The sequence below is a fragment of the Haemaphysalis longicornis genome, unplaced genomic scaffold (assembly GCF_048455015.1).
Source record: "Haemaphysalis longicornis isolate Haplotype H1 unplaced genomic scaffold, Haemaphysalis longicornis Haplotype H1 scaffold_5, whole genome shotgun sequence".
NCBI lineage: Eukaryota > Metazoa > Arthropoda > Arachnida > Ixodida > Ixodidae > Haemaphysalis > Haemaphysalis longicornis.
The window spans coordinates 11,760,949-11,780,078 of NW_027526385.1; the positions used below are offsets into that span (position 1 = coordinate 11,760,949).

Sequence of the window (19,130 nt, forward strand, 5' to 3'; positions counted from 1 at the left end):
CACACATGCACAAACAACTGGGGCTTCTCTGGCTAGGCATTGTACGCAGGTTTTACGAGTTTTCAGCTGCTTTTCTTCTTTCGTAATTCGATGCCTTCTTGGTAGCAGTTTTTCATGTCTCCTATTGCGCGCAAAAAGACACAGCTTCCAGTAAACTTGTCGTAGTTGTTCTACCTTGAAATATCTTAAGCTTCTGGATGTTTTCCATTGCGGGGACTTTTTAATGCGAACGATTTCTTTTAAAGCGAAAGCCTTCGTAGTGGGACCGATAGCGTCTTGTCAGAAAACTAAAGCACTTCCCCATAGACCGGTTGGTTGACTGAAAAGCTCTGATAAGATCTGTGGACGCACGGCGCGCGTGTGAAATTGGGCTTCAATCGTGTCAAAACCATCATTACCGCATTTTTGCGTGTATAACCCGCACCAGAAATGCGAAAATTTCAGTGGCAAAGTATGGGGGCGGATAGTACGCGGGGTTTCTCCTTTAGTGCAGCTTCACGGCAATGATTGTTGTGCCGTGAAGCTCCTACATAGTAGCACTGACTAAATCTTTCACGGCAGCGATTCCGCAAACCATACAGGGACAAGGGAGAAAAAACATGGATGGAACAGAAGATGACCTCGTGTACAACAGTGAGGACTGCGGCTCAAGTGATAGCCCTAGCGAGAGCAGTGAAAATGAGTGAATTGTGACTTTCGCCTTGCAGTCAGTGTATTCTACTTGTTAAATATGCACTTTTTCTGTCTACATACTACATCATGTGTTGCTTGAGTGGTAGTAGCTTTGGTGCAGCCCTTTCTGTATCAAATGTGCGGGCAATACGCAATGTTTTTTTTTTTTTTCGGCAGGCTGAAAGTAGGGGCGTGAGTTATATGCAGGGGTGGGTTATACGTGCGAAAATACGGTACTTGAAAATCGCAAAAAAAGGAATGGTTCTAGATAAGATAATACATGCATCAGTCATGAAGGAGGAGCACAATATTGTACATTTATCTCATAAACCACATGCTATCAGTATACATTTAGATCGTTTATAGGTGCTTTTACTTAGCGCGGAAAAAATCGTCGCATACCGTTTTGTTCTTTGTTTCTGATTTGGGTCTTTGAAGATTTGAGTATCGATTGGATGCACCTTCAGCGAACGTTTTGATGCACTTTTGATGCAGTTGTAATGTTAGAGAGCTTTTGCACTTCTCTGAACATTCTTTACATAGGGATGCTGAGTTTTAATGAAAACCGGCACGCCCTTCTCACTCCACGTACCAGGAGAGGATGGCTCAAGTCGGCTTCTGGAGCGGCTGCGATCTGGCTCGCGCTTCATGCTGGAGGAAGGCACGCCCGAGCAGCTGGCGCACGCGCACAACCTGAGCTTCCCGGACAACGGCTCCCTGAGCGGACGCAGCCCCTCGCGGCTGTCCATGACCAAGGAGAGCCCCTGCGGGCAGTTCTCGGTGGACCTCGGTCAGTGGGCAGGCGTTCGTTCCCGTACACATGCATGCGGGGTGCATCTTGTGTGCACCAATGCATGTGCCCGCACATTTACCATACAGTAGACGTCCGTTAAGACGAACTCGAAGGGACTGTAAAAATTTGTCCGTATTACGAGAAATTCGTCTTAAACGGAGGTTCCTTGCATTGTGGACGTTACAAGAGAGCAAAAATGTTGTTAGTCTTAACCATAGTGTTCGTCTTAAGAAGAGTCCACTGTATTTACTTGCTTAGTGATCGCACTTTTTTTCATGAAAAATTTGAGGCAAAGTGCGGGGTTGCAATGCTTGTACGGGGTGAAATTCCGAGGGAACATTTTAATTAAGGTGCAGGATAAACAATATGCATGCCAGGATTCATGGGACGGGCACCGTAAACAGAGAGCCAATTTCGAACAACACTGACCTTTGTGATAGACGTACATATGCAAGCATGAAAATGTCAAACAGAACATGCAAAATCAAAAAGTACTGTTCATGGAGGTCTAATAATGGTGCTGTATTGGTATATTCGGAAAGCCACACCTCCTAACTTTTCCTAACTTTCTTACTGCAATTAAACCAAGCGTCGATTCGATTTGCACGGAAAGAAATTACTTTATTTGTGTATTCTGGCTCATGTTTTCGTTCCCGCCGCGGTGGCTCAGTGGCTAAAGCATTGCGCTGCTGAGCACGAGGTCACGGGTTCGATTTCGGGCCGCGGCGGCCGCTTTTCTGATGGAGGCGAAAAGCAAAAACTCCTATGTGTGTGAGATTTCAGCGCACGTTAAAGATCCCCAGGTGGTCAAAATAATCCGGAGCCCTCCACTACAGCACGCCTCATCGCCTGCGCGCGTCGGCGCGTTAAACCCTCAATCAATCAAATCATATTTTCGTGATTGCGGTTCGTTTGATGATAACTATACAAGAATTGCACTGTGCCAGTTTATTTCTTCATAGATCCAACCTCACTGAGAGTCTGAATTCGAACTGTCATCACACACCGCTTCGTCAGAGCCCACCCTTTCATCACTGACTGCATCTTCATGCTCCCAGAGCAAAGCGTCCTCGATAGCGTCGGGCGAGTTAAATTTCCGCATCTTCTTGAAACTCTTGACGATCCTTCATGCAGTTCGCCACTGCCTCTTCAACTGCCAGTCCTCAGCCCACGCAAAACTTGTGACGTCTCATTTCTAGCCTCCGACTTGTCATGCTGGCATCTCCAGTATCGGAGGTGAATTTCATAGACTCCGAAGTACCAGCTGGCGGCGCAGTTGCCGTGCTTCAGAGCATAGTCGATTGCCTTCTATTTGAATGATGCTGTATAACTCCCATACCGGGCCATTTCTAAGCGATGATGAAACTGACAAACCCAGCACCATCGCAAAATCACGAGTACCGCATTTATTCGATTATAAGGTGGTCACGATTATAAAACGAGGGTGCACTTTGGAGAGTCAGAAAATCACTGTATGCATGTATGTATGTATGTATGTATGTATGTATGTATGTATGTATGTATGTATGTATGTATGTATGTATGTATGTATGTATGTGTATATATATACACATATATATGTACCGTATTTTCCGGTGTATAAGTCGCGTTTTTTTTCTGAAATTTTCGTTGGTGCGTCTTATCCACTGGTGCGACTTATGTATGGAATAAATCCAGTTCGCGGCGGCCACGCGTGGCCAGCGCACGTTGAGACACAGCTCTATGGTCTAAATGAATACGAAGCCCACCGCTACGGCGTTTCTCATAGCCCATATGTCGCTTCAGGATGTTAAACCAAAGAATTTGCAACTTTTCTTGTCAAAAATAATCATAATGGCCTGCAACAACCGCGCGTCACTTTCTGCCATGCGCAGTAACTACATTTCAGAATAAATTCAAAGTAACATCAAACTGGGTTGCAAAAACAAAAGACAGCTTATAATTATTACAAAGTTACTCTGAAGGAGGTAAACGTGCTGCTAATTTTTAAAATGACAGCTTGCTGATAAGTTTCGAATTTCGGGTTGCTTCCGTTCGCGTCACTTCCGTCTGCCATGACGCCTTTATTGCGCGGATTTACGACAGCACGCAAGACACGCGCGACGTTTGGAGAGGTGGCCAAGTGGGTCTCTGACTCTTGGGACTCCATTTCTACAAAAACAGTTGTAGCCGGGTTGATAAAGGCCAGAGTAATCCGGTCCATGAGTGGTGACGATGTTGGCGAAGGAGACATCAGTGAGTCGGAGGGCGATAGCGATACGCCGGCGGAACTCCCACTTGAAGTTGCTGAATTATTTGTTAGCGAGTCTGCGGAAGAAGGCTTCGATGGTTTTGTCTAAACACCGTCTAAGTACACGCCATCTGTGTGTATCAATAAACCATTTTTGAGAAGTTAGTTCTGGCTAGACTTTGGACGGTATATGCACGTCTAGCCCTCCTTACCGAGGGGTGCGTTCACAGGCGGCGGCTGCAGCAACCATGTACTTTCGCCGCACTTTCTAATGATCTGATTCACTATGAGTTTACGTAATTAACAAGTGCGTTTTGTATACCGGTGCGTCTTGTATACCGGTGCGTCTTGTATACCGGTGCGACTTATACACCGGTGCGACTTATATACGTTTTTTTCGGAAAAACTGTCATTTTGAGGGGGGTGCGACTTATACAAAGGTGTGACTTATAGACCGGAAAATACGGTATATGTGTGTGTGTTTGTGTAGTATAGATACACACACACACACACACATATATATATATATACCGTAATTACCCGATTCTAACGCGCCCCCGATTCTAACGCGCACCCTATTTTCCTGGCAAAAAAACCGAAAAAACTTGCACTTCCGATTGTAACGCGCACGGAACTTTGTGAGTAAGAAAAACGAATGCGAGATAAACGGGCGATTTATTTCTCGAAGTAATCTCACTCATCTCCCTCCTCGTCGCTCTCCGCTGACCACAACATCTCGTCCTTGGTGCCGTCAAGTGCGTTCGCGATGCCACACTTTATAACGGACGTTCAACCATGGTCGATGGGATCGTAGCCCACGCCTCGCACGCCCATCCTGCGAACTTCTCCAGAGGCGCACGCTTCAGCCGACCACTCGTTTTGAACGCGCGAGAGCCGCTGCTGCCATTGCTGTTATCAAGTGCGCAAGTGGAACGATTTGACGATTTGTGTGAACGCCGATAGAAAACCCTGGGCGCCTATGCTTCCTGCGTCCGAAAAATCATCGCTAAAAGCTTTGGCGCCATCTTGAGATGGCGATGGGCGAGACGAAATTTCCGTTGTTTCGGCAGTTTCGGTTTCGTATCCGATTCTAACGCGCATGCGATTTTTTTACCTTTTTTTTCCGGAAAAAAGGTGCGCGTTAGAATCGGGCAATTACGGTATATATATATATATATATATATATATATATATATATATATATATATATATATATATATATATATATATATATATATATATATATATATATATATATATACACACACACACTGAACTTCGAATATAAGGCAGGCTATGAGTTTGAGACTACGGATTTTAGAAAAAAACCTCACCTTATAGTATTTGAATAAATACGGTAAGTCGTCGTGGGTGCTGTCTGTTTACGTAGCTGTTTACGTACCGTTCAACGAATGGCAATTGGCCATTGTGTGCCGTCAACATCAGCTGAAACGAGCTGACGATCCTTGCGATACAATATACACAGCGGCCAGCTTGGGGTGCGGTCATTGTGCTGTGTGTGGGTGTGTACCAAGCTGAAGTTGTCTGAACCCTTTCTTGCGCGTGTGTGTGCAGGCCAGATGCGGTCCTTGCGGCTGCTGTTCAGCAACCGCGAGTGCACCTCTGGCCAGCTGGTGATAGCGAGCCGCGAGAGCCAGTACAAGATCTTCCACTTCCACCACGGTGGCCTGGAGAGGCTGGCACCCGTGCTGGGGGACTTCGACTTCCTCACCCGCGGCACCAACAAGAAGGTGGGCGTCGAGAGGGGAATGCGTTGCGGTCTCACTAGAGGCTGGAAGTTGCAGGAGGCAGGCGGTTGCGGCCGAAACCATCGTGGCGCATCACGATAAGAGAGCATCTCGTTTCGACACGTGTTCCAGTTAATTATGAATAATTAAACGCTGCTTGGGCAGATGTAGTTAATGTTTGTTGCGTGGTCACATGAATGGCTGCGCAACCTGGGGTTCATTCTACAGGACACTTGCTGAAGTCAATGTTTTTGACAGTCGTACTACTGTAGTATCTTTAATCTGGAGACATCTCTTTAGCTTTTGAAATATACTTCTAAGGGTGACTGGTTTCACGCATGTCTGGGTCAAATCCTGAAATTCATTTTGAACGAACTTACTACATCTTCAAAACAACGCGGACTCACAATTACAATGTTGCGAAAGAGGTATGCGGGTTTTTCATTTTGCCACTCATGGCAAAAAGGCGAAAATTGGCTTATATAAGGAGGTATGCCAGGTGAAAATAACATTTTTTCCTAGCTGGATTATTGAAACAGAAAAAACTTCTTCTAGCTGGAAACAAACGAATTTCTAGCTAGAAATTTAGTTTCTAGCTGGATTGAAATTTTTGCCCGGCTGGCAGCTATTACTTCCAGCTAGCATTTGTCAGTCCAGCTGGAAGGGAAAAAAACCCTGCAAGCTGGAAATGGTAGTCATTGGTAGCAGGCTAAGAATTTTTCTAGTTAGAAGCTGTCGATTCAAGCTTTAGAATCTATAAATCTTGTCGGAAATGAAGCTGGAAATTATGATTTCTTGCTAGAAACGCTCTTTCCATTTTCTCGGGGAATTGCGGCAAAAATGGGCACTTATGGCGCCGTGAATCACTTCGTATATTAAATGTGGTCGGTTGCTTTAGGTAAGTCGTAAGTTTTGTAGGTGCCTGCAATGCAAGATTTAGAAATGCACTAGTCCGACATGATAGCAGCCCAGCCTTACTGTAACAGGAAATTCCCTGCCACTGTATGATCAGCTTTCATATTTATGTTACCTTTGATGCTTCAGGGGTTGCAGGGAGTTAGATGGCATAGCTTGCTTTATAAGAACAAAACGTTAAGCCAATATATAGCTTGCAATCTACTTTGCTTGCTCAAAGTGTACAACGCATTAACAGCAAGTACTCACATTCGCCGTGGCCGCTCTTATTTATGCTACCACCCGTTGACTGAAAGTAAGGTGAATACGCATCCCATGGATACGATGACAAAACATGTTAAACGAGGCACTCATGTCACGAACCACTGAACTGGGGTTCGTGAGAAGAGTAGCAGAGCACGAAATGCTTGTCGCAAGGCGTCATCAACGGGTGGAAACGAAAGACTTTTCCGCCCTGCCTTGTTTTTCTTGTGCAGAGCGAGGCGTGCCCCTACGACCACTTCTCGGTGTCCAAGCCCCAGGTGTCAGCCGAGGAGTGTCACCCGGAGGAGGGCATGTGGGACACCCCGGTGGACGAGGAGGTCTGGCGCCAGTACATGAACGACGACGGCAGCATCGACGACGACTGCCAGCTCAGAAAGGTGGCCGTCCGTCCGTCCGTCCGTCCGTCCGCTTGTTTATTGAAGGCAATGGTCTTTCTTGGGGTACTCAAACGAAAAAGTTTAGATCTGTCTGTATGTACGTCTGCCCTCGATTCAGCCTTCAAGCCAAAAGTGGAAATGCTTCATTGAAAAGAAGTGCGGCAGAACCACACCAAACTACTAAAGCGGCTGGACTGGTCCATACTTGTCACCACTATATAGCGCAAAGGAAATCTCAGCCACATTTGAGGCAAAATATTGGCACACAATTGGGAGCACCTATGATCTAAAAGATCATGGTTAAAAGTATGTGGTCAGCGGCCAGAGGTAGGAGATTGAGAAGGTGTTCTTTGAGTAAGAATACACATTGGGTTTGTTTTTACAATAGTGAGTGAAAAAAAAAACAATGCGTGAGAAATAGGGCAGAAAGGCTACAGCTCGATGAAAGCCAGCACAAAAAGAGCAGAGCTGCCACTCGTGCTGTTCGAGGCAGAACAAGAAATGAAAAGCTGTCCCAACAGATGGTGGGCGAGCAGTGTGAAGGATTGAATTGCGCTGAACAAGCCTCCGTTTCATTTGCATCAAGAGAGGAGTGGGAGAGGTGGTGGAAGAGAGGCATTTATGTTGTGGCAGGTGTGGCAAGATGACTATATACTCTTCCGAAGACATATAGGGCGGAGTGAGGAGATATGCAGCGAGTTTTCATGAACGGCTCTCATGTTTCGTCCGTGTGACTCGTGTTGCTGCAGCTGATCTTCTTCCGGGGCCTCGAGCCGCGGCTGCGGAAGGAGGCCTGGCCCCTGCTGCTGCAGCACTACGCCTTCTCGTCCACCTTCGAGGAGCGGGAGCAGATCCGCAATGACCGGTTTCTCGAGTACCAGGGCATTCGGAAGCTGAGGTAATGACACCCCCCCCCTTCTCTCCCTCCCTCTCTCACTTTTCCGATGGAGGCGAAAGGCAAAAATTCCTGTGCGTTCGAGGTTTCGGCGCACGTTAAAGACCCCTAGGTGGTCAAAATCAACATGCAGCCCTCTGCTACGGTGTGCCTCATCGCCTGCGTTCCGTCAGCGCGTTGAAACCCACAATCAATCAATCAACACCTCTTTCTCTCTCTCTCTCTCTTTCGCTAGTAGTGGTAGCCACACTTTGCTCAGGAGAGCACTTGTTAGTGTAACATGTTCTCTGCTATTAATGTTCTCTGTAACATGTACATGTAACTGTAACTATTCATGTTCATGTAACACTATTCATGTAACTCTGTAACTATTCATGTTCTCTATAACATGTTCTCTGCTACATGTTCTCTCTGTAACATTTCTAAGCTATTCACGTGAAATACACGACTTTGCCACTTATCGGTACGTTTTCCATTTCTGTTCAGCTCATTGCGGCATGAAACCCTCAATGTATTGTGTCTGCACTTGGAATCGAGGTGTAACGTGCGAAAGCCGAATCTGGGTTACAAACCCCAGCCACGGCCATTGCAGTTGGATGCAGATTAATTTGGACTGGCTGAGTATTCCAAACTTTTGGTGACATTTTGTACAAGGCAGGTGTTTCTGTGATTCAGCTCAACCTGAAATTTGAAACGTGGTGCAGCGTATATAGTGTATGGTGTAATACACCGCATTAGCATTGGAGTGGGTGGGTTGTCATGCTAGCATTCATCAATAGGCTAAGGATATGTGTATCAGATGTGGACTTTGTTTTAGAATTAGTATCTCGCCACCTAGAAAAGCTCGCTCACACACATCTATTGAAATTTATCTGAACCTTAGCTGACAGAATTTTTTAATGGTTCATTCCACTTTTGGGGAACTAGTTATCAGTAATGGTTTTGCTGAAGGCTCCCACTGCAGGGCAAAGGCCTCTTCCATGGATCTCCAATTATCCTGGTCCTGTGCTAACTATGACCAACTTATCTCCGCAAACTTCTTGATCTCATCTGCCCATCTAACTTTCTGCCGCCCCGTGCCATGCTTGCCTTCTCTAGGGAGTCAAGGGAAAAAGTTTACAAACGTCGTCTGCTGCAGTCCGTGTTTGCACGCTTGCGTTTTTTTTTTTTTTCGATATGGCATCACCATGCACTCACCTCGTGTTTCGTATGCAAATGCACTATCTTGTTGCACGTGATGACCATTCTCATCTAAAACAGGGAATGCTGTCGTTTCTACTCCGTTTACTGACACAAGTATCATGCTGGAGCCGTCTGCTACGATGCCCACCAAAAAACGTGCCAAAGCACGCTGCACCTTGCACGAGACGAGACCTCGCACAGAGGCTAGTGCAGAAGTGTAGAAGAACTCGTACAGCACAGCGTCAAATCAAGGGCCGCAGTGCAGGTGGCACTAGCTGCACTGGCAAATCGAATGCGAGAGTGCTGCACCGCCTCAACTGGTGCAGAAAGTGTAGCCAAATCGAGGAGACCATAGGAAAGACCTTTTGCAACATGCTGTAGCGTTCTTTTGAACGTATTTTAGTCATACGGTGCCCACATTGAACTAGGGGGTGATTAGTAAGCGAAAACGTGGTACCCTGCATATAAGAGACCCCTCATATAAGAGACAGAAACTGCTCCTCGGTACGTGTCTCTTATGAAGGGGTTCGACTGTACTGTGCACTGTTAAGCCAGCCACAGCAGGAGTCGGTGATTTGTCATTGGAGGAGTTCTGAACAGGACGGGGTGCATTATGGAGGTGGAAGTGCAGTAATCACTTCAAAGTATACTACTGTCATTATACTAGTCATATACTACTTCTAGCACCTGCCCGTGGTTGGTGACAATGATGATGATGATGGTGATGATGGTCACTACATGACTGCCTCGCAGGGAGCGGATGAGTCCGGCGGAGCGCGAGGCCTTCTGGCGCAGTGTCGAGTGCACTGTGGAGAAGGACGTGGTGCGCACGGACCGGACCAATCCTTTCTACGCCGGCGACGACAACCCCAACATCGAGCTCATGAAGTGCGTTCCCCCTCCCCTGCCCTGAGCCCTCCCTTCCCTCTGCGTGCACCCGTTGCTTTGCAGTTTCGCACAGTGTCTCTTTGAAAATCTGGGGCCGTTGAGACGCAAACGGGTGGGAAATTGCTAATGCTGGAGCTGAATTTCCGCATGAAGCGTTGGTCGTGAAAGGTGTGTGGTAAAGGGGAAACGCTAACGTCAAACTTAAGATGATGGTGACTGGAAGGGGATGCTTATATTTCACACACTTCCCTTTATTCTTTACTCTTTATTCAACCTATACCTGCAGCGCCCGAAGGTGTTACAGTAAAACCTTGTTACAAGAGACACTGTTACAAGAGACACATGGTTGTAAAAGACATTTGAATGAAAGCAGTTTGGTTGGTTCTCCTATGTTCGCCATGTTAGCAACATTGCATACAAGAGACCTTGGTTACAAGAGACATGTTTTTTGGTTCCCTTGAGTGTCTCTTGTAACGAGGTTCTATTGTATATTATTTATTTAGTGAGAATCGGAAGGCTCGCAGACTTTTAAGAGTGAAGCTCTTTAGCAAATCGTCATTTTTCGTGTCCGCAGTTCAAAATACCAAGAAAATACCTAGAGCTCGTGTGTACGTGCCTCGCGACCACCTCCCAGTGTCCCTGGCGAATGTTTGTCAAGCAAAGCGTACCCACTTAGGGAGATTGGCCAAGATTGGCCCCCCCCCCCAAAAAAAAGAGACAATCTCCAGCATTAGTCGCAATCGTCGCAACACTTGCTCGGAATGAGAAAGAAAGGTTATAGCGTATGCTCCTCCAAGGTGCTGTCCAATGATTATCACTTCCAAAAAAATGAAAGAAGCTCACATTTAATGATGATAGAGTAAAGGTTGTTGCGGCAGCGAAGAAGAAGCAAATCGGCTGCAGTCGTGCACCATAGGGACGTGTGCAATGCCATCCACTCCTTCATTTCAGAGACAGCTCGTCTGGAGTGTTAAAAATATTCCGATTAGGCTCACTTTTACCTAGTTTTCCTACTCTACTCTCTGCTGTTTTTCGTGTTTTTTCTCTCTTTCTCTTGAACTTAAACCAAATTCTTCCCTCTGTTCCATTATTTGGCATCGCATGATTCATTACAATGGAAACATAACTCTTCTTGGCCAATTCCCCTAGTGGGTACGCGCCATTTTTTTGGGCCACCAGCACCACTTAACCTTCGTGATGGTCGTGAAGGTTGTGTACAGCTTCGCTCCCTTCAAGTCTTGAGCATTAGTGTGAGCTTCTTTTTTTTTTTTTTCCACATTACCTAATATGCCAAGCTCATATGGCATAAAGGGATGTTTGGTGCTGACATGACTGTCTAATGCATAAAGCTTTAATCCTAGGAGCTGCTTGCACTCTCCGGTGCAACGAGACAAGTATTGTACCGTCGAACCTCGTTATAAGGAAGTAGTATTGGGACAGCAGCTTAGTTCATTATAACCGATGTTCGTGGTAACAGCAGAGGTAAAAATCGGCCTTATGAAATTGACAATCTGGCTTGCGCAAAAATACTTGATACAAAATTGCATCTTTTTAGGCTTCGAACCCACTATAAGCAAGGCAACCCTTACCTTTCTCCTGGTTGCATGCAAGCTCAATGATCCGGAACATTAGTACATGAAATTACAATAGAACAAAGTTCACTTGACGAAATAGGCCTGCGTCCTTATTCATTTGATGAAGGATGTGAGCTTCGTCAGGTGTCTACTCACAGCACTGAGCAGGATGGAGTTCTCCACAGTGTTATTGAACAAAAGGGCCTGCACACTTCTGCAGTTTTGGACTACGGGGGTTTTGCCAAGTAGCTTCTTAGCCTCCTGGTCAAATATTTTTTTCATTACATCCGATGTCGCGCGCGGCTTTCGCAGTTTCATTTTTGTTGTAAAAGAATAAGTGTAATTGAAATGAAGCCTGACCAACCAAAGTTTGTACTTCGTTCACTATAGGCAATAATTCGCCATATCAGTGTTTGTTATTACGAGGTTCAGCTGTACCATTCATGGTAGCTGTGAGACACCCTGAGCTGAGCTTTTATCCTCCCTCCCTCCCTTTCAGGAACATCCTGCTCAACTATGCGGCCTGCAACCCGAGCCTGGGATACACGCAAGGCATGTCGGACCTGCTGGCCCCCGTCCTGGCGGAGATCCAGGATGAGTCAGAGGCCTTCTGGTGCTTTGTGGGACTGATGCAGAGGACCATCTTTGTCAGCTCGCCCAAAGACGGCGACATGGACCTCAACCTGGTTGGTGCTTCTCCCCTCAGTATTGTAACCCTTTCACTGTCGGGTGTTCCTGGTCGTGACACACCCCCAGTGTCGGCTTGGTTTCCGAAATCTGAGGAAAAGAACATAGTGATTTATTTGACTATGATAACATCTGAAACGTAACCCGTTAAAAGGGAAGAGCCTGGGTGAGAAATGGCTTTTCTTTCAGATAGTAGTTTCAGTTTGCCGTGCACGCTTCCGGGACGACGACCCCACCGTTTCAACATCAGAATTTGATGCTGTGAAACTCAGACCACTTCCACGGATGAGGAACTGTCATTGCAAATCCGAGATTAGGTCATGTTCGGATCAGAATCAAAGAGCCATCGCTCCGAAGGCCCTGTGCGGTCGGCCATCCAAAAGTAACAGCACGCATGGAGGGAGCACTTTCAGCAGCCCGCACGATGCACAGAAATTAGCGAGCGAAAGGCACAATTGAGTCATGTTTTGGTCTATTGTAAAGGCAACAGTGTGTTGTTCTAACCTGGCGCGCCATAGCAGACGCGGGAAAAGAACGAAAAAAACCTAGAAACCCTTTGCGAATGGCACAACAACCTTGCACCCATAATCACGTGCGTGCCGCAAGGTCACTCATCCCGACAAAGTACAGCGCGCGGAGCGACCAAGCCCCCCAGCAATGAAAAGTGGGCGCGGTCGCTCCGTACTCTTCATTGTACCGTTGTAGAAAGTATCGAGTGAAAATACGAGCTACGAGAAATATTGAACAGATGGTGCGAACAGTCCAGGCGTGCCCGCTTTGTGCTGTGGCACGAATTTTTGAACGCACAGTGGAAAACGTACTGGTACGTCAGTGACACTGCGGAGGGGAAATGCGAAAATGTGCCGGTACGTCGGTGACAGCGAAAGGGTTAACAGCGGAGTTAGGTTGAGCCTTTAGGTCGAGGTTAGGTTAGGTCAAGTTTAGTTTGAGCATTTTTGTCCGTCTGCTGAAGGTCGTGCGTCACGCAAGGATAAGGGCGGCTTCCCAGACACGCCGGCCGCCTCGCAGAAACCAGTTCCCGGACCCACCAATAGAGGGCGCAGCGGTCTTGAAGGGGCAAGTTCCTCTACCTCCCACTTAGGGAGGGAAAGTGGGGGGGGGAGCCTCCCATCGCTGACGTCAAGCTGCCGATTCTTTTACGCAAACCGTAGTATTTGCGTGGTGGCGGCGCTGCCGTTCTTGGGCGAGCGCTGTTCACGCAAGAGAACTACAGCTCCACTGTTTCAGCGTATCTCACTCTGGCTGGAACTGGGTGTAATTTTGTCCTGTGGCAGAACATGTTGAGTGCCTCAGAAGGAGTGGTGAGATGTGTTCTGTAACATTGCTCAAGATGGGGCGAGTTAGATTTATACTCACTGGAAATTTCAGCTTGAATGTGAAGAACGAAGGATGGAAGAGAAGAAAACATGGATGCTACGCTGCCGCATTGTGTTTGCGTTCTTTTTTCTCTGCTGTTGTTGGTTTTTCACGTTCAAGCTCACACATTTCCAGTGAAATGTGTCATCCAGCTGGAGCCATTAACGGGGGAACACTGGTCTTCAAACAACTTCCTTTAGTTGATACGTAAACTTTGTGAAACTTGTCAGTCTTGCTGCTTTTTTCCTACTGATTTCAAATGTGCCAATTTTTTTTCAGTTGGTCAATTAGTTCCCAGCATAATTAGACATAATTATTCATTTTTGGTGGAACAGCAGACAAAACAGTGTTGGTCATAAAACTGTAATCTTAAATTTTCCAATACTATGAACACTGGTGAATGCAATAAGAGTGGCTTTTTGGTGCACCGCTTCAAACTAATTTTACAGCTCATTAAGCTTTGGTGGCACCAGTGGCAAGGAACCATTCCAAACAAAATTTAATAAGCTGTAAAATTTGTTCCAAGTGATGCATCAAAAAACCGCTTTGATTATTCCATTCACCAGGGTTTATAGCACTCAAAAATAGATTGCAGTTTTATGACCAACACTGTTTTGTCTACTGCTCCACCAAAAGTGTCTAATTATCTCACATTAACAAAATTCGGTGCAAGTCCGGTCGGCGTTTTATCCGAAACCCATTTAAGGCTAACAGTGTCCAAAAAGTGCTCAAATGCTCTTTTCGGACCCAAAGCGCATAAATGTCTTCCACAGCGTACTTGCATGGCTGCCGCCATGTTTGTTTACAAATAACACCCTGCTGCAGGCGGCCGTGGAGGCAGTCTCGCAGTGGTGCCACCAGGGGGCGACACATGTTGACTCATGACGTGGCTTTGGCATGGACTGCACTAGCCGTTCGTTGTGTGTGTGGTGATCGCCACGCTTGTTCTCAACCATTTGCTTTCACCAGCCCAAAAGTGGAAGTTTATGTTGCTACAAGATAAGGCAGCCATAATTGCCCAAGATAGTGGCTAGTGGAAGAGAAGGGAAGATAGTGGCGTTGAGTTTGGAACGGCCTACAGCTCGTTCTACCATTTTGAAAAGCAAGGACAATATGCTTTAATGTTGCATGTGCGCAAAACAAAACAAAGACGGCTGCGGCCTTTCCGGACTTCAACAGAGCGGTGCTCGTAAGTTATTCAACAGAAGAAGCTGGACTTCACTAGCATGCTCAGACACGCTCAGGGCCAAGGATCAAGGAGAAAAACGTGATGAGAAGGCGAACCCGCGGGGTATTTTGGACGCGTTTGACACGATTCGGTCGTACCCGCCGCAGTGGCTCAGTGGCTAAGGCGTTGTGCTGCTGAGCACGAGGACGCGGGTTAGATCCGTGGCCGCGGCGGCCGCTTTTCTGATGGAGGAGAAAAGCAGAAATGGCCATGTGTACAAGATTTCGGCGCATGTGAAAGATTCCGGGTGGTCAAAATTAATCCGGAGCCCTCCACTACGGCGCACCTCATCGCCTGTGAAGCGTTGGCGCGTGAAACCCCACAATAAATCAATCAATCAATCAGTCAACAATTCGGTCGTTCTTAGGCGCGCAATCGAAGCCAAGGCACAGCTAGTGATTAACCGCTTCTTGTAGTGTGAGAGCTGAGCTGAGAAATTGTTGCAAGGTAAGGCTTCCAAAGCAGTATAATCGACTTTTGGAAATAAATGTTTGGTTTGCGGGAGATTTTTCTGTCGTTCGTTTCATTCTCGTAGGAATAAAATTCCCGCAGAAGCAAATTTTTTGCCTTTTCCCGGCCGTTTCGTTATTGCAAGGTTCAACCTTAGTCGGTATTAATGATGACGTCAGAATGATAGAAAGCTAAGCTTGGTCAAGCTGTTACTTCCGCTACTTATGAAGGGGAGCGAAGGCAGGCACAAACTAGCTCCTGTGTTGAGTCAAGATGATGCCTGACTGTGTTGAGTCAAGATGATGCCTGACATTGGAAAGGGTGCTTGCACGCAGGTCAATTCATAGATGGATGGTGCCATTACTTCGGCTGCCACTTAGTGCATGCAAGAGTTGCTGCGAGAGAAAAATGAGCAGACAGGTGGGGAACTAGCTGGGGAGGACGAAATGAGAAGATAAGAAACAGGAATCAAGTTGGTATGATTTAGAGTTGTTGTTTCAATGACAGTGGGACTCTATGATTTAGTCTTGGACTTACTGTGGACAGTCTGTGGGTAATGCAAGAGGAGCGTCCTCACCATAGGAATATAGAGGAAAAACGAATGTCGAATTGCTTTTTGGTGAGCCTGCAGCGATGACTCAGCGATGGCTCAGAGGTACAGTGATGCCTCAGTGATGGCCGCAGCGATGTCTCAGAGGTACAGCGATGCCTCAGCGATGGCCACAGCGATGGCTCAGAGGTACAGCACTCGCCTCATATGCGGGAGGTACTGGGTTTGAATCCTGGTACTGCCGGGCACCCACTGGTTTCTTTAATGGGTACAGGTGTCCCTGGTCGAGTGCGGACCCTTGAAAGGGGATTTCACGTCTGGAAGGCTGCTTTTACCCTTGCAAAGGACCCCTGACCTTTGTTGATCTGGCAAGGCCCCCGGCCATCATGCCGCTTTGCGCTATTGCCGGGGGTAAAAGAGTCTGGCGGCATGTCCTGCCACAGGCGGTTGCGAGTTGAGCGTCCACCGTGGCTGTGGAAGGCACCATGTGCATTCGTGTGCCTTGGTGGCGCCGGGCACCTTCCGGTAAAATAGGTACAAGTGACTTTCCGGTCTTGTGCTCGGCCCTTGTGTGGGACTACAACGCTTCAGAAGTTCACCCGGCTTGCACAGAAATCGCGCCTATGGAAAGGGGCAGCTGCAAAAACGCAGGAACTTTTTTTTGTAATTACGAGGCTGCAAAAGAGCCCCAGTGATAGTGATGACATTGCAAGAGTGGCGACTCACAGCCACATTGCTTCTTCCCACAGGAGTACATGCGGGAGCTCCTGCGGACGATGACTCCGCGCTTCTATGCGCACCTGAAGAGCCAGCGGGCGCAGCACCCCGACGCACTGGAGCTGCTGTTTGTGCACCGGTGGCTGGTGCTGTGCTTCAAGCGAGAGTTTGCCGAGGCGGAGGCCCTGCGCATGTGGGAGGCGTGCTGGTCCCGCTACCAGACGGACTGGTTCCACCTCTTCCTGGGCGCCGCCATCGTGGCCCTCTACGGCGGCGACGTCGTGGACCAGGGCATGCGGCCCGACGAGATGCTCCTGCACTTCTCCTCCCTGGCGGCACACATGGATGGCGAACTGGTGCTCCGAAAGGTCGGTGAGATTTCTCATGCATCGGGATGCATTGTCATCATCATGGCTTGCCTCTTGCTGGCTGCTCGTCGTCATGACTTGCTCCTCGTTAGCTCCACATTGTCATGATTTGCTCTTTACTAGTTGGTCATTGTCATGGCGTGCTCCTTGCTCATTTCTGCTGTCATGACTCGCTCCTCATTATCATAACTTGCTCCTTGCCAGCTGCTCATTGTTAAGGTGTCCTTCTTGTTAGCTGCTCATTGTCATGACTTGCTCCTCACCAGCTCATCATTGTCACGGCGTGCTTCTCGCTAGCTGCTCATTGTCGCTGTCATGACTCACTCGTTGTCATCATGCCTTGCTGTGAAGGTGTCCTCCTTGCTGAGCTGCTCTTTGTCACTGTCATGACTTTTACGTTGCCAGCTGGAAGATGACCAGTTCCTCAGCTTAGAGCAAGAAACGAGAGCGTACTGCTAATGAAAAACAGTATTCATCATGAAATTTGGCGTGGGCCTGGCTTCAAACTAGAATTTCTCTGTAAAGTCTGTGCGCAGTGTACAGTCTTTGTGTATCAAACGTTGTCTGTAGCCAGACGGTATCTCACATGCACACAACAGTTTCTAAGCTGAAGTGGTGAAGGCGGTCACTAACACTGACAAAAAGTGCTGATGGTTGGGATGTTTGTGGGTGTATGCAGACGTGACATGATGCATCATCAGCAATCTTCGTCTCTAGATGCAATCAGGACCCTGCGTATCATGAGGCGGGCCATCTTGCTCTCACAGGAGCAGACTTGGCAGTAATGAAATTACAGTGATTAAATTATTTTCTGCTGTAATGAGTAATGTAATGAATTACTTTTGAGTGCTGGTAATTTAGTAATGTAATAAATTGCTTCAGGCCAGTAATTGCATGGAAATTACTCATTACTTTCCCAATTACTTTTGACTACGATGTGGGCTGTCCGCTCCTCTTACGTCATAAAAAGTTGACCAACTAGAGTTCCAATGCCCAGAGACTCTCTGGGCGTTGGAACTCTACGAACGCGAAGGAAACAATGCTTCAGTGAGAGCTCTGCCCGCCTTCTCGTGCCTTCTCGTGCCTTCTCATTCTCTTTTCATGCGTTTCAAAGTAATTTCAAAGTAATGTTATTACTATTGGAAAGTAATAGTAATGTAATGTCATTACTTTTAGCCACCTGTAATCTCCAACGTAATTTAATTATATTTGAGGAAATTCTAGGAAAGTAATGAGTAATGTAATTAGTAGGGGTGTGCGAATATCAATTTTTTTAATTTCGAAGCGAATTCGAATAATAAAAACAAAGTTCGAATCGAATCGAATATTTTTCGAATATTTTTCGAATACGAATACTTATTGTTTTTTGTAAAATTAAAGTTTTCACCATCTAGAGACACAAAAACTGCAACTTTATTGCACGACAAATCATACAAAGTAAAATTAGAAATTACACAATACCATTGCACTCAACAGGTTAAGGTCTGCACTCACTTAAATGTTAACATGGAGAAAGGTTAACTGCTCGACATGTTCGGGGAGCAGTGACAACCTCCTGCTCGTCACGACTCCACCAGATACCGAAAGCAGCCGCTCACTTGAGACACTAGTGGCTGGCATGCCCGAGCCCGTGCACATTACCGCGCGCTGATACAGTAAAATCTCGATGATACTAATCTTGCGGGACCGCGAAAAATATTCGTATCATCCGAAATTCGTATGAACCAACACAGACCAAAAAATTGAGCGCTGAAAATAAAGTTTTCGTTTATTTCTTTTCCTACTTTCGCGTGAAGAAATTCGTGATTCTTTCTGCTTTTTTTAACCCCCATGTCGCAAAGCAGTCCTTTCTGGAGCACGTAAAGCTTCGCGCTCGTCTCCTCACTCACTGTGCGCAAGCTCGCTACACGCCGCAACAGTCAAGCGTGAACCGCATGGTGCGTTTTTGCACGCGATTCGCTCGCCTCGGCTCTGCGAGCGCTGTATTTTCACGCCCTCATCGACGATTTCGCGACCGCGGTAGCGCCTACCTCGGTCAGAAAATGACGCACGACGCGCGCGGCAGAATGGAGGAGCCTGACTACTTGCGATGAGATCGAGACAGCCGGCTTGGCTCCGCCGGAGATGGTTAGGCTTAGCACGCCGGCAAATATTTTACGGGCGCTTTCTAGCGGCGCGGATTATGTTTTATAGTACCGTTTTCGCATGCATTATC

The 19,130-nt window shown here is 47.0% G+C and overlaps 1 protein-coding gene across 1 annotated transcript in view; it reads left to right on the plus strand.

Moving 5' to 3' along the window:
* Nucleotides 1-19,130, plus strand: part of Tbc1d16 (TBC1 domain family member 16) — a 43,556-nt gene that overhangs the window by 17,363 nt on the left and 7,063 nt on the right. Inside the window, exons 7-13 of the mRNA XM_077669900.1 lie at nt 1,268-1,462; nt 5,271-5,446; nt 6,835-6,999; nt 7,749-7,897; nt 9,830-9,964; nt 12,038-12,224; nt 16,580-16,915. Coding sequence (XP_077526026.1) covers nt 1,268-1,462; nt 5,271-5,446; nt 6,835-6,999; nt 7,749-7,897; nt 9,830-9,964; nt 12,038-12,224; nt 16,580-16,915 — 1,343 coding nt within the window. The remainder of the gene's footprint in view (nt 1-1,267; nt 1,463-5,270; nt 5,447-6,834; nt 7,000-7,748; nt 7,898-9,829; nt 9,965-12,037; nt 12,225-16,579; nt 16,916-19,130) is intronic.